Source organism: Phocoena phocoena, chromosome 1 (genome assembly GCF_963924675.1).
Source record: "Phocoena phocoena chromosome 1, mPhoPho1.1, whole genome shotgun sequence".
NCBI lineage: Eukaryota > Metazoa > Chordata > Mammalia > Artiodactyla > Phocoenidae > Phocoena > Phocoena phocoena.
In genome coordinates, this window is record NC_089219.1 from 126,766,714 (window position 1) to 126,780,521 (window position 13,808).

The following is a 13,808-nucleotide window of genomic DNA, read 5'->3' on the forward strand; positions in this document are numbered from 1 at the left end:
TGATGAGCAATCTCTCCCTGTGTCCTAACAGCCACTCTTCTGACTCCATCTGAAGTATAGGAAGGACACTGACCCACAGCTTCTATACACCAATGAGGCAGGGAGGGAAAAAAGAGGCAGAAACAAAGGCTCTCTGCGAGGTACATTATACAAGCTATTTAATTGTATACTTTTTTATATACTTCATCCTCATTGAAGCTCCTTGCAATCCGTAGCTCATTTCGTGGAGGAGAAAACCATGCCTCCCGGACGCTGAACAACCTGTTTCAGTGCCAGAGCCTGGAGGAGGTCATCCTGATGTTAAGAGCCCTTGATCTTTCCACTGTGCTGTGACTCCTTCCCGGTGCACTGGGGGCTGCTAATGAAAAATCCTACCCTCGAAGGTTGGCAAGGGTGCAGTCACCCAGCCAGGGCCAGTGCAACAGAGTGTGTCCCAGCCCCTCACGCGATGGTCAGGTTCACATTCAAATTTGTAGCTGGAGCCATTGCAAAGGCAGTGAGGGGATGGACACAGTCCAGGGTTCCTTTGCTAGGGGCTTCCGGGAGCTGACACTGCGTAGCTGGAGAGAACAACCAAGGACAGAGAGAAAGGTACTAAGGAAGGAGAAAAACCATGCCCACAGCTAGAGAGCAATGGTGAATCCACCTCTGGAAATCCAGGTGGCACTGGGAATCTATAAGGTTCAGGAGACCCTAGTGATGTTTGTCCAGACTTGTATGTAGTACCAGCCTTCAGGGGGGCCTAAATCTCTTTAAAATAAAAGACTCCTTCGAGCTTTTTCTAATGTCCTTTATTCCCTTTACTGCTATAAACCTGTCCTGGTATTTCTTCTAGTGTCTACTTACAGATGTAGATGCTATCCTTTCCCCCTTACGTGAAATTTATGAATGAGGTCGTTCTGAAGTTGCTTGAGGGCAGTGAGTTTTGGGGAAAGGAGGACTTTTAAATTTTGTTTAAAATAAGTAGTAAAATCAGCCTCTTTTTTTTTTTCTAGAGCCTGACACTCTTTTCCTATCCCAGATGAACACAGTCTAGCTGAGTGGTAGGTCAAAGGAGAGTCAAGTTGTGGTGATTCAGGCCAGTTTCTCCATAAGCTAGCCAGTTTCATCTGTGCTCCCATCAAGAACCAGGTGCAGTGGACATTATACATCCCCAACTGCCTGAAACTCACCTTGACACACTGGAGCTGGGGCTGTCCACACCCCCGAGGCTGTGCACTGCACCACCTTTGGTCCAACTAATGCAAATCCCTCTTCGCAACTGAAGCTGCAGCTGGACTGGTGCTGGAATGCTTTTGCAGAGTGGAGACAGGTCATGCTTCCTTGCTCAGGAGACTTCAGGGGTGGGCACTGGACAGCTAAAAACAACCACAGAATAATGGCATGAGACCTTAGATTATGCCTAGCACCTTGGAAGCTTTGAGATGCTGCAACAGCTGTCCGCATCTTCCCAAAGTGTCAGGCAGGTGATGAACTTTGGTGGTTAAATGGTACTTTCAATAGCTGTTTGGAAATATCCAAGCATCCTTTTGTTGTTTACTTTTTAAAGAAGCAAGGTAAAATGATCAAATTAACAATACCCAACCCCTAACTCATTACTGTACTCTGTTCACTTTGCAATTAACAAAGGGAGAAGGACCCTTTTGTATTGCTTTTGCCTGAGAATCAAGAGCTAAACTGACTACCTCACTCCACAGATACAAAATCATGAAAATTAAAATTAGTGTTACTCTGGTTGACGGGTAATAGTCATCAGCAGAATTTCCCATCTAACGTAGATCCCCATCCTTTCCCTTGTCTTTTAAATGGGGGAAGCTTGTTCTTCCCTCTGAAATTCTAGTTGTGAGTGAAGATGGAAAGAACCGGGTGTACATACCTACACACTGTGGAGGCGTATTCGTCCAGATTCCAGAAGCCAAACATTCCAGCTCGCTGGGTCCATTCAGCGTGTACCCTTCAGCGCAGTGGAAGCTGCAGTGTGTGTTGAAAGGGAAGTTTCCCAGAGGGTGACTGCAGTTCATGAGCATGTGTTGAGGGAGGTCAAATTCGCTACACTCTATGACTGTGGGGACGAGATATTGATTTCTTTCTTTGCGGGTGGAAAGACAATGTCAGGTTTGCTAAAAGCTGAGCTGTTTGTATAACCCACCTAAACCCATCTCCCTGGACTTCTAACCCAACCCGTTCATCTTTAGCTTTGTATTGGTTGCATCTTGGGAAATAATCATTCTTTCACTGGTTTTTATTCCCAACAAGCAAAATTAGCCTGAAAGAGTTCTCTTTGTTTTACTGCCTTTTCATTTCCCTTTTACCTTTTGAGATCTGGGGAGGAAATGCTCTCTCTAAGAATAAAGTGTTTTAACACAGAGTGTGTGTCTCTGACAACTTGAGTGAGGCAGACTGACAGATGGTAGAGAGAGGCCCTAGGACTAGCCTTTACTCACTGGAGCAACTCCAACATGATTTTCTCCCTGGCATCGCCTCTAGCACAAGACCAAGGACCACAATACTGCCAACAAAATAGTGGCCTCACCATATTCACATTCTGGTCCATAGAATCCAGGGTAACAGGAGCAGGTGTAGTTTCCGATGGTCTCAATGCACTCTCCTTGCTTGCTGCAGGACATATCCTGGCAGGAGGCTGTGTGGATACAGAAGGGTCAGAATCATGGGCATTCCCAGGAGGTGTGAAGAAAAGCTGGACTCTTATTCCGAGTCACAGACTTGGTCCCACTTGGGTAAGCTTGATCTAGCCAGACAACAGAAAAACCACAGCATCCCCTGGAGAGCCAGCTTGTTCCCTGGGAAGGACACTGTCAGAGCCTGCTGGAGCATTCCCTGGCTTCTATTTGAGGCCGCATTTCGTGTTGCCTGAAGAGGGGTTGCCATGTGCGGACACAGAGGGACAAATAGAGCCACCAATACATGTGTAGACGGTGAAACTCCTCTGTGTGGTACAAAATAGTTGTGGCTTTTAACTAAGAGCGTTCATAGAGTTGTATTATTATGGAAACTCCTATGACAGATACCACAGGGGTGGCAGGGGTCATGCATACGTAGTCAGAATCCACGCTCCACTCCCTATTATGTGGCGTCAGGCAAGTTACTTCTTTGAGCCCAACCTGCCCACTGTTAGGGCCAAAGCTCTTCCATCTTTGGTCTAAGTCTATGCCCGACACCACGTGGAGGAGGAGCAGAGGACCTGAATGAGATGCTTAAGACCTACTCATGGTCAAGGACAAATGACCTTATGGGGAGCTGTGTCACAAGTCTAAATATGCCAGATTTAGATGGTACAGAGATGACTGACCTGCCAGGCCCTCCTCACTAAGTCTATGCCACTTGGGTGACAGCACAGAGAAGGGGCAGAGTTTCTTTCCTGTAAGAGACTTGTTGAGGGTGTATGCACTATGCCCTTGGTGGTAGATTAGTATTAGAATTGGTACCATGAAAGCACTGAGAGTGTTTTCATTGATGAGGTCATAGCTGGGAGCAAGGTCTGTGGCTGGACTCTTTTCTAGTGGTGTTTCCTAAGCCCGGCCGACCATTGGTCTACATTGGGGTCTATCACAAGAGGAAATCCATATGTCACATAGCAGGTTGTGCTATTTGGTCTCTATATTCCCTCTTAACCCTGAGATGCTGTAGCTCTGTAAGCCATGCAGTGTCCTACAGCAGGAAGTTCCGATGGCAGCCAGTGAGTTTGGTTAAGCTACACTGAACCACTGGGAAGGGTCCAGGTAAAGAGAAGATGCAGGAAGCAATAGGAGTTCCTAAATAGAAGTTCGGTCCATGTCTTCCACCCTATTCACCTTGACCCACCAGTGCCTTACAGTAATACCTGCCTGCCCTATGCTCTCAGAGTATAAAAATTTTGTTCTAACTATAGCTTCCTCAGGGTCTCAGAACTCTAAGAATGGCAAAACAGCCAATGTTCTGCATTTTATTCCATTTCAGGGTTTCCAGGCAGGTTAATAACTTATCTATTTCTTGGATCTCCAGGAAAGAACATAATGGTGATTCAATGAATCAATCTTTTTTTTGTTTTCCTTGACACCTTGTTCTGAGATCTAAGAAATCCTGACATTAGGGAATTATTCCAGCTTGGTTTTTTTGTTGCAGTGTAGTGTACCTATCTATTTCTCATCTATCTCCCACAGAGGACTGATGGTTCCCTACATTCTTTACATCTTGGATGGCAAAATGGCAATCAATGCCTAGAGTATCGTACTAGTGGAGGTGGAAGCCAACTGCGTTCGGGTGAAATTGTACCAATTAGTGATGCCTGCCATTGTTGCAGGCTAGAGGAGTGGCCTTGTTCATTATCATTCATGCCAGTAATTTGCAATCTCGTTTCTTCCTTGCAAGCTTTATTGAGGAAGACTGTCTTGCAGAAATGGAGGCTGAAGTTTGAGTGGGGAGGGGAAGCAGTGGCATATTGGAACATCTCGTGGCAGCCAAGATAATCTGATCAGGACAGTTGTAGGGAGGCATAGCCCAGGAAGGGTAGGGAGCTGACTGAGAGAGCAGTAGGATGAGCTAACACTTTCGTGATGTTCATCCTGGCCTATAAAGGACAGGTCATTATTTTATTTATTAAATATAATAATAAGTTATTTGTAAAACGAGATCTGACTACGTGACAATGCGTGTATGGATATGCTTCCCCTCAGCTAGGAGGCTGTATGAGGAGAGGGAGAAAGTACAGGGAATACTCTATACTCTGTATTCTGTCCCATTATGGTTGAGGGCTTCTGAGGGGAGGTGTTTATAATCTAACAAATTTAGAACATATATAGCAGAGTGTGGCATCTGTAGGATGATTTATTGAAGAAGAAGCTTCAGAGTATTCAGGACTCTCTTGCCCAGGGCAGTCCATCCTCTCCCTAGCTACAGTGTTTGTATGCTACCCGGGGCAAGGTGGGCTCCTCTGGATGGGAAGCCACATCGGAAAGATGGAATCAGTTCTGGCACGAGGCACACGACCACAGGACGACCAAGCTTTCACGCAGGTCTGCTTACTCTGGAATCTGGAGAGTGGAGAATCAAATATACGCACAGGATCTCACCTTCAGTTACCTCTTCCCTTTCCTCGCCCCTCATCCCCTACCAAAGTCCAATGGACCTGGAGATATGTTGCTGTTGAAGGGAATCTGTAAAGCACTGTCATCCTTGGTCATGTTCTCAGATTGCCTCCTGAGAATGTTGAGCAAGGAGTGTGGTTGCATATGTGGCTAAAAATACCGCCTGTGGCGTAAACATGAGTTTGAAACTGGCTCCATCATCAAGGAACTTAGAATCTTGGGTAGGTTCTTGAATAGCTCTGAGCCTTTCCCTCATCAGCAAAATGAGGGCAGTAGAAGGAGCTGATTGATGAGGTTCTCATGAGGACTAAATGCAACTAATACTAAATAGACGAATGACACATGAACTAATAGAAATGCCTGGAACATACTGGCGTTCGATAGGTATTAGTTACAACTGTATCTCCTAGAGGCAAGGCCAAGTTCCCTCTCAGCTTACACAGTCTCTTATGCTAGGGCACAGTGGTACAAAAAAGCTCTGGACGTAAATTTTAGGAGACAAATCTCCTGAGCATCTATTTTATCAATTATAAATTAGAAGGGTGGACCAGATGATATTAACGTTTCCTTCTGGCTTCAAAAGGCCAGTTTTCTCTAATCCTGAACTTATATTCTTCAAGGTGCTCAATAATGCTGCTTGATTGACAGTTTACTCTTTGTTTTCATGTCCCTGACTTTGAGACTCAATGTTATTGACTCAGGGGCTATGTTAACGAACCAGGGAAGGCATTTTTTTTATAAACAGTCGGATTTCAGAGCAGAGAAGGCCCTACCTGTATAGCACAGTGCCCGCTTTTTTTTCCCACAGGGCTCATCATTCCACTTGCCGGGGGCTGACACACTCTTGATGTAGATCTCCACGCAGTCCTGGTTGTTCTTCTTGTTGTTGGGCTCGTTGTCAGCCCAGTTCTCAGCCTCCTCAGTGAGAGTCTTTTTGGTTCCCACCCAGGTCCATTGATTGTTGATCTTTCGGATCCCAATCCAGTAGTAAGAACTGTAGTAAGGTATGGCCTCATTGAGGTAAGCAATCTCATTTTTATTCTGGATAGCTACTAAATCCGTGTAGTACTTCTGGCAGAACACCCGGGAATAATTCCATGAATATGATTTGTTGCTGTAGTGATAGGTCCACGCTGCCGCTTCTTTCTGGTTAATTAGCTCTAAGTAAAGGAAAGTGTGGGTCAGGTTAGCACCCCTGATGAGAAGGAGATTGTGAGCATAAGTACACTCCTGTGTAGTCAGATGAGTTGACTAGAAGACAAATACCAAAACCATGACCGTTTTATGTCTCATCTAGTTGTTTTAAGGAAAAAGAGTGGTTTCCATCTTTTACTTGAAAGTATACATGAAGTCAGAATAAGAAAATGCCCTCTTCTGAGGATCCTTGGTATTCAAGAGCTGGAACCATAGGATACCAGAGTTGGAAGGGACCGTAGAGGTCATCTAATCTTCTCCTTTTATGAGTGGAGGAGACATTGAATAATGTACCCAAGCCCAGAGTAAATGACATGTAAAATGTCTCAATGGCTGCCTCATATCTCCAGGTGCTACCTCTTCACGGGGAAAGTAAGATGCTTTATGATGTGGCACCTACCTGCTGGTCCAGCCTCATCACCCACCGTATTTACTTTTTTAGCAAAACGTTAAGTCCCACTTCCATGCCTTTGCATGTGCCCTTGCTGCTTTTCTGGCTGCCCTGCCCGCTGAGGCGTGGTAACCTTCCTCCCCTACTTTCCTGACTTCTCCAGGTGGGCTTGGTATTCAGCTCCCACCACGACCTTCTCTGTCTCCACCTCCCCTACTGCCAGGTAGTGCAGCATCTGTCTATATGACGTGGGTCGCATGTGCTAGATTTTGAAGCCTGATGGTGGTCTCTTTTTACCCCTGGATTCTTAACACCAAGCACAGAGCCTGGCACTTAACAGGCATTCGCTCCATACTTGTTGGGTGAAACACAACAGGTTTGTGGCAGAGGCTCATTGTACCTCCCGGTTTGCAATCTTACACTTCATCCCACTGCTCTGGGCTGTTTCCCTTCGATAAATTGCTCTACTTCCTCCATCTCTGCTTACTCACTTGTTGAAACAGGGCTTAAAACAGGCCTTTTAAAGGGATGTTTGTGAACTCAAATGAAAGAAAGAATGTGCCCCTTAAAGGTATAAAGGGTATTATGATGCGAGGTATTGTTATCCTAGCCGGTGGGAGCTCACCCCAGCCAGAAGAGGCCAGTTCCCATGTGAAGAGGTGTACAATGTCAGCGATCAAACCTGGAAATGGCTCTATTTCCTGTTTATAAAGTCTTATTCCTATTCAACCTTCCCTGCTGCCCACAAGAGGGTCGTTTCCATTTGTCCCTCCCTCACAGGCACCTCTGTGGCATTTTTTTTGCCTGAAGGCTTTATTCTGATGTCACCAGGGCTGCATATTGGCTTGCATGGCCTCTAGGCAGTTTTGCCTTTGGAGTTCCCTTCCTCGATAATAAAATATTAAAAACTGTATTTTCTAACTGCATTGGTATAAAGATGAACATATTAGTATTACACACTAAAACATTTTGGGGGGTCCTAGAAGGAAATGATTTTTAAAGAAATTAAAGCATTTTTACGGGTCCCTAAAAGTAACGTGGGCCTGTGTCTATTGAGTCTAATGGATAAGTCGGCCCTGGGTATATATGTGTACGGTCTTCCTGAAGCCTTTTCTACCAATAGGATGGTGTCGGGTGCACTTTTCCTCCAGAAATCTGGTCTTGAACTGTTTTCTAATGCCTCATAACAACCGGCTACCATCCTTAACTTCTCCCATTTGGAGAAGTCACCCTAATCACTGAGGGCCAGGTGAAGGGTTAGCATAAACTTTACCAGAGATGAGGGCACTGAAGCAAAAGAGTTGGGTGGTTCTGAAGACCACTCTCTGAAATCTCCAGTTCCAGATGGCTTTTAGGCAGCTGGCCTGCAATAAGAAAAGAAAACTTCCTTTTAGTATCCATGTGCAATCACTGTGGCCAAACAATTCTAGTTAATAATCATGGTATTGAGTTACAATCCTGCCTGTTTCCATTAGGAGGTGGCTCAAGCCTTCTGCTCCCTTTTTATTTCTCACTGCTCTGCTTGAGTCCTACCCCAGTTGGACACTGCACCAAGGCTCAGGACAAAATTCATTTCTTCATTCATTCAACAAATATTTATTGAGTGACTACTTTGTGCCACTAGTATTTGCTTTTCTGACATATTTTGTAATATTTATGTAAATAAACACTGTCATTATTATTATGCAATAATCCCCCTTTAAGAACTGGTATGCCATACCCAAGAGTACTAAGAAGTCACACAGAAACTCCATGATCCATACAGTTGTCTGACCTATACTTTGATGCACAGAGCATCAACTAATTGTGCTGTGCTATGTCGTCTATCCTGCATTATTGACCTATGTTTTCTTTTCTTGCTTTATCATTTCAGCATATATCTATAATATTATCCAATGCTTAATGTATACATGTATATATACATACATATTTAATTTTTATTAATATATGAATAATAAACTTATTTCCCTTGGATCTATAGCAAGTATGATTTCTCATGAGCTCCCTTCTGTTGGGATTTCATCAAATCTAGTAACATTTTTAAAGCGTTTTTAGACAAATAAGTTCTGTAAATGTTCATCCAACACCCTCATGTTACACGTGAAAATACTGAAGGTTGAAGAGTCTAAAGTAACATTCAAAAGGACAGAAGCAGAGCCTGACTTTGAAACAAGAGCCTTTTCCACTTTACTTTCTTACTTTTGTAAACCTCCAGGCTCTCAAATCCATGCTGCGTTGTTGTCGATGATAGAATATGTGACATGACCAAGCCTAGCTGCCGCATCTGTACTCATCCAGAGCTACCCCAATATAACCACCAACATAGAAATTGTGCGTGTGCTTTGCAGCTGAAGCTTTATTGCTCTTCCAGCCAGACTGCTACCCCAAACCCTTCCCATGTAGAAATTCTCAGTTGCCACAGCTGGGCTCTGGAGATGGACGATGTAGGCTGTACGGGGAGGGTGGGTGGTGCACAGTGCATACACACTGTTGACTACAGCCAGACCAGACAGTGAGGGGTACCACACAGATCAGTGCAAGTCTCCCAGACAGCGGGGTTATCTTTGTATAAGAAGCCTGGCACTTTTCCATCTAGGAGCTTCTGAATATTGGCTTTAATAAGCAGGCGCATTTTGTGTTCTTATGAACTAGGGCACCGATCAACTGGCCTCTGCAGGACCTATTATCAAACACTGGGAGTATCATAATGTTATGATTTATGGTGCTGTTTATTTGCACAGGAAGCATGGTAATAATCCCTTAGCGGAAACTTAATCCCATGGAATTCTCTGTGGATTGTATTATATCACCAGCTATTATTAGTACCATATTCCTATTCAGTACCCAAAGAGTACCATGCCAGGTTCTGTAGCAGAAATCTTTAAACCAGAATGAGCCTGGCTTCCCAAGGGGTACACAGACAAGGAAGATTTAAGTAAATCTGTGTTCAGATTCTCAACTCCAACATGTGCACTTTCCTAAAACCAATCTGACTACAAATGTGTCCTTCTCCCATTTTGTAAAAGAAATCGTACCTTTTATAACTTGACTCTTGTTTATCATTAGGCCTTGCCTCTGTACGTAAAATATCAGTGGGTGTGCCAAACAGAGACCATCCAAAATATTGGTTTAGATCTTGACAACTTGAATGCTTCAAATGATAGTGTAACAAATCTGTTTCAAGTCCAGGGGTTTCCATTTCTCTCCTTGCATCAGCTTTGATGAAGACCCACTTAGGTTGTCAGATGCTAGACCATTGACTACATGTTGATAATACATCACTATGTAATTTGGGACATGAAACTTGGAAGGAATTCAAAGAATTGAGAGACATTGCTATAATAAGCTTCCATTTCCATTTACTTAGTCATATGAATAAAAGTCCTTAATGCTTAAAAATCCTCAAAAAACGAAATTTAGGAATAGAATTGATGCTGAACTTGTTTGATTGTATCAATAAATAATATTCATACAAGGTTACATGAATAGGGAAAAAGCCCCTCTTCTCATGTAGAGATGCATCTTCAACGGCATTTTAAATAGGGAAGTTTAAATTACTCATCAAAATTTGTAGTATGTTTATGCTATTTTACTTAAGTGTGTACTAAAAGTAATTGTCATGGTAACTCAGTCAAAAAGGTGAAAAACTTAGCAGAGATTTATGGTTTCAGAAAATTGCATCTTTTACATTTCAACTTAATTATGTTTTTATTTGTGTAAAGAAGTATGATATAGTGATCAATAAAATACTTTAACTTTAAAATGAATTAAATTCTGTAGAGGAAGTGAAATAGAAATAGGTATTAAAGAAGAGAAAATGAATAATATAAAATTCCCTATTATTAGAAACTAGTTTATGTTTTTTTAAGTGATAAGTGTTGTCAGATCACTATGTTTTTTTAATGTGATAAGTGTTGTCAGATCACTATGGTATTTTATTCCATTGGACAAATTCTAGGAAATGATGTTATATTTATTTACTGTAAAAGGCCAATCTTTATAATGTACTGGAAATTCCATCTTTTATTTAAAAACTTATGATGAAAAATTTTAGCTCTCCACTTAGAAAGGTTCAAGAGGTTATTTAGTTTTTCAGGATTTTTTTGGAGGTACAGAAGCAAAACTATTGCTGGTGAAGAGCACAGCAGTGTAGCCTAATGAAGAGGACCTCAATATTTGCCTTTGAAACTCTACTGCGTTTCTTCTCGGGTAGATTGGAGGAGGATCGCAGTGTTTTTAATCTAGTGGTGCTCTTCCTGTGCCCTTAGAAAGTGGTTTTCTTCCTGTAGAGAGTATTTCTAGGGGTTTCTCTGGCTTTGGGACCAGCTCAAGGAAGTGTGTTGGGACAGTGACCAGGTGAGGCTCCTATTTCCCTACCTCCATTCCCAACTCCTCCCACTATCCCAACAGAGCTGTTTTATGTTTTAACTTGTTTGTTTAAACTTTTCAGTATGGTTTGGTTTAAACAAAATAGAGAGAGAGAGTGCTAGTTTTGAACATTTTAAGGTTTTAGAGGACTGGTAAGTGCTTCTGATCAAGACACAATATCTAAGAAAGGAAAATGCAAGTCATTGTGTGTCCCCGACTTTAATCTGACCATACTTTTCTGTTTTTAAAAATCAAATACCAAGAATCACCTCTCATAGAATGTTTGAGAGCTGTAGGAAACCGTAAAGATTACTCCAAATCAATTAGGCATTTCTCCAGCATTCTTCAGCAGGTCTTTTGGACCATGGATGCTCAAGATGGGACCACCATCACTGCCTATCACTGAGACTCAGCGAATTTAGATGATTTGCCGAAGCTTCCGCACTGGAATGTATGTTGGGTTAAGACAGTGATTCTTATTTTCGCAGAACTCGTGTACTCCTTTGAAAGTCTGATAAAAGCCATAGTCAGGATTCTTTTTTAAAAAAATTGCAGGCTTGGGCTTCCCTGGTGATGCAGTGGTTGAGAGTCCGCCTGCCGATGCGGGGGACACAAGTTCGTGCCCCGGTCTGGGAAGATCCCACATGCCACGGAGCGGCTGGGCCCGTGAGCCATGGCCGCTGAGCCTGCGTGTCCGGAGCCTGTGCTCCGCGACGGGAGAGGCCACGGCAGTGAGAGGCCCGCATACCGCAAAAAAAAAAAAAATTGCAGGCTTGCCACTTTTTAGACAATTTCAGAAGGTTCATGGACCCCAAGTTCAAATCTCTGTGTTAACTGTAAGGCAGCACCTTGACTCATTGGCAACGGACAAGGGTTTTGTGTGTGGGTGTGGAGGACGAATGATGCTTAAAAATCTTCATTCGAGTAATAATTTCCCTCTGAAACTTCCTTGCGGTGGGTAAGCCTTCTCACATCTGCCCCTGCTCTCAGTGTCATCTTTAGGACAGGGGTCTACATTGGTGAAGAGTTAAGGACTCTGTCCTGGTGTTTGCTACTAAACAAGTTAAGTGTTGAAACACCAGGAAATGCCTCTCTAGAGGAGCAGCCGTGTGCTCTGCTAATTTTTACTTTAATGTTCTTTGGCAACCTGCTTCAAACTGGAAGTCACTGGGAAGGAGTCTGAGATGGGGTTATTAGAATAACATCCTGTGCTTGTGTAAACCTTCATGAAGGCTGCTTTGCACCGTGGTAATCTTTAATTTTACTTTTCAAATAACTAAAAGTGATTGCAGGGTGAAGAGAGAGGCAGAGACAAAGTAGAAGGAGCCAGAAGTGTTTTTCCCTCGACCTTTGCATAGAAAGAGGTAGTAAATGCCAGTAGGAATCCCATGGCTGCCAGCATTCTGGGTGGCTTATAAAGTAAGCAGGAATTGTACCATAGAAAGGCGATGGGAGGGCGGAGTCAACATGGCATACTATGAGGATGTGGAATTCGCATCTCTGCACAACTAGGGCACCTACCAGGCACCGGTGGGGGACCACGGATACATAAGGGGACGGGAGGAACCCCCAGCAACCGGGTAGGACATGGTGCATTGGGGGGAGTGTGGGGGAGGAGTGGAGGCGGGACAGGACTGGTGCCCCTGCGGGGCGGCTAGGGGAGGGGAAGGGATCCCACACCCGAAGGGGGAAATTGGGGGACCATTGGGAGGGCAGAGGATCAAAAGGGAGCATGGCCAGTTTTCCCCTGCCCACTTGGGCCCCCGGGAGCCTGTTGAGATCCCAAGCCTGATCCTCTGCCCACCTAGGCCCCCTCCAGCCACGCGGGTCCTGAGGGAGTGGGAGGGAGGGAAGGGGGAGCAAAAGTAAAGGCCAGACCTCCGGGACCCGGACCCCTGAGGGGTGGCTGGGGGAGGGGAGGAGTTCCTACACCCAGCGGGACCCACCCACGGTTAGGGGTCCAGCGGGATGGGGGAGACCCTGGGAGGGGGACGGTGGTGGAGGGGCGCAGAGGGACAGAAGGGAAAGCAGCCAGAGCTTTCCCTGTCCACACAGGCACCGCGGAGCCTGTTGGGCTCTCAGACCTAATCCTCTGCCCTCGGAGCCTCCCGCAGAGCCCAAGACCCGCCCCTACACCCCCACCCAGGGCCCTACCTCTGCACTCGGAGACCCCCTCTGAGACGCCCTCCAATGTGCTGGGCCTAAACCCCACCCACACACCCTCACCCAGGACCTTGCCTCCAAACTGGGCAACTCCACACTCCAGTGCTCCACACTCCCCTTCCGCACAGGTCCTAAGCAGAGGCCCCGCCCCATGCTTGAACTCGCCCTGCTTAGGCCCTGCCCCCAAGGCCTTTTCTGGCTGCATGGGTCCTGAGCCTAGGCCCCGCCCACCCCTAAGGGGTGCTACTGGCACAAAAACAGAAATATAGATCAATGGAACAAGCTAGAAAGCCCAGAGATAAACCCACGCACATTTGGTCACCTTATCTTTGACAAAGGAGGCAAGAATAAACAGTAGAGAAAAGACAGCCTCTTCAATAAGTGGTGCTGGGAAAAACGGACAGCTACATGTAAAAGAATGAAATTAGAACACTCCCTAACACATACACACAAATAAACTCAAAATGGATTAAAGACCTAAATGTAAGGCCAGACACTATAAAACTCTTTGAGGAAAACAGAGGCATAACACTCTATGACATAAATCACAGCAAGATCCTTTTTGACCCACCTCCTAGAGAAATGGAAATAAAAACAAAAATAAACAA

General features: G+C 44.6%; 1 protein-coding gene across 1 annotated transcript in view; it reads right to left on the minus strand.

Annotated features, from left to right (window-relative positions):
• SELP (selectin P) overlaps nt 1–13,405 on the minus strand; it is a 34,055-nt gene extending 20,650 nt beyond the window's left edge. Inside the window, 9 exon segments of the mRNA XM_065901103.1 lie at nt 376–486; nt 489–560; nt 1,173–1,358; nt 1,877–2,062; nt 2,534–2,641; nt 5,858–6,244; nt 7,943–8,033; nt 9,060–9,163; nt 13,192–13,405. Coding sequence (XP_065757175.1) covers nt 376–486; nt 489–560; nt 1,173–1,358; nt 1,877–2,062; nt 2,534–2,641; nt 5,858–6,244; nt 7,943–8,033; nt 9,060–9,163; nt 13,192–13,405 — 1,459 coding nt within the window.
• Nucleotides 13,406–13,808: the final 403 nt, after the last annotated feature.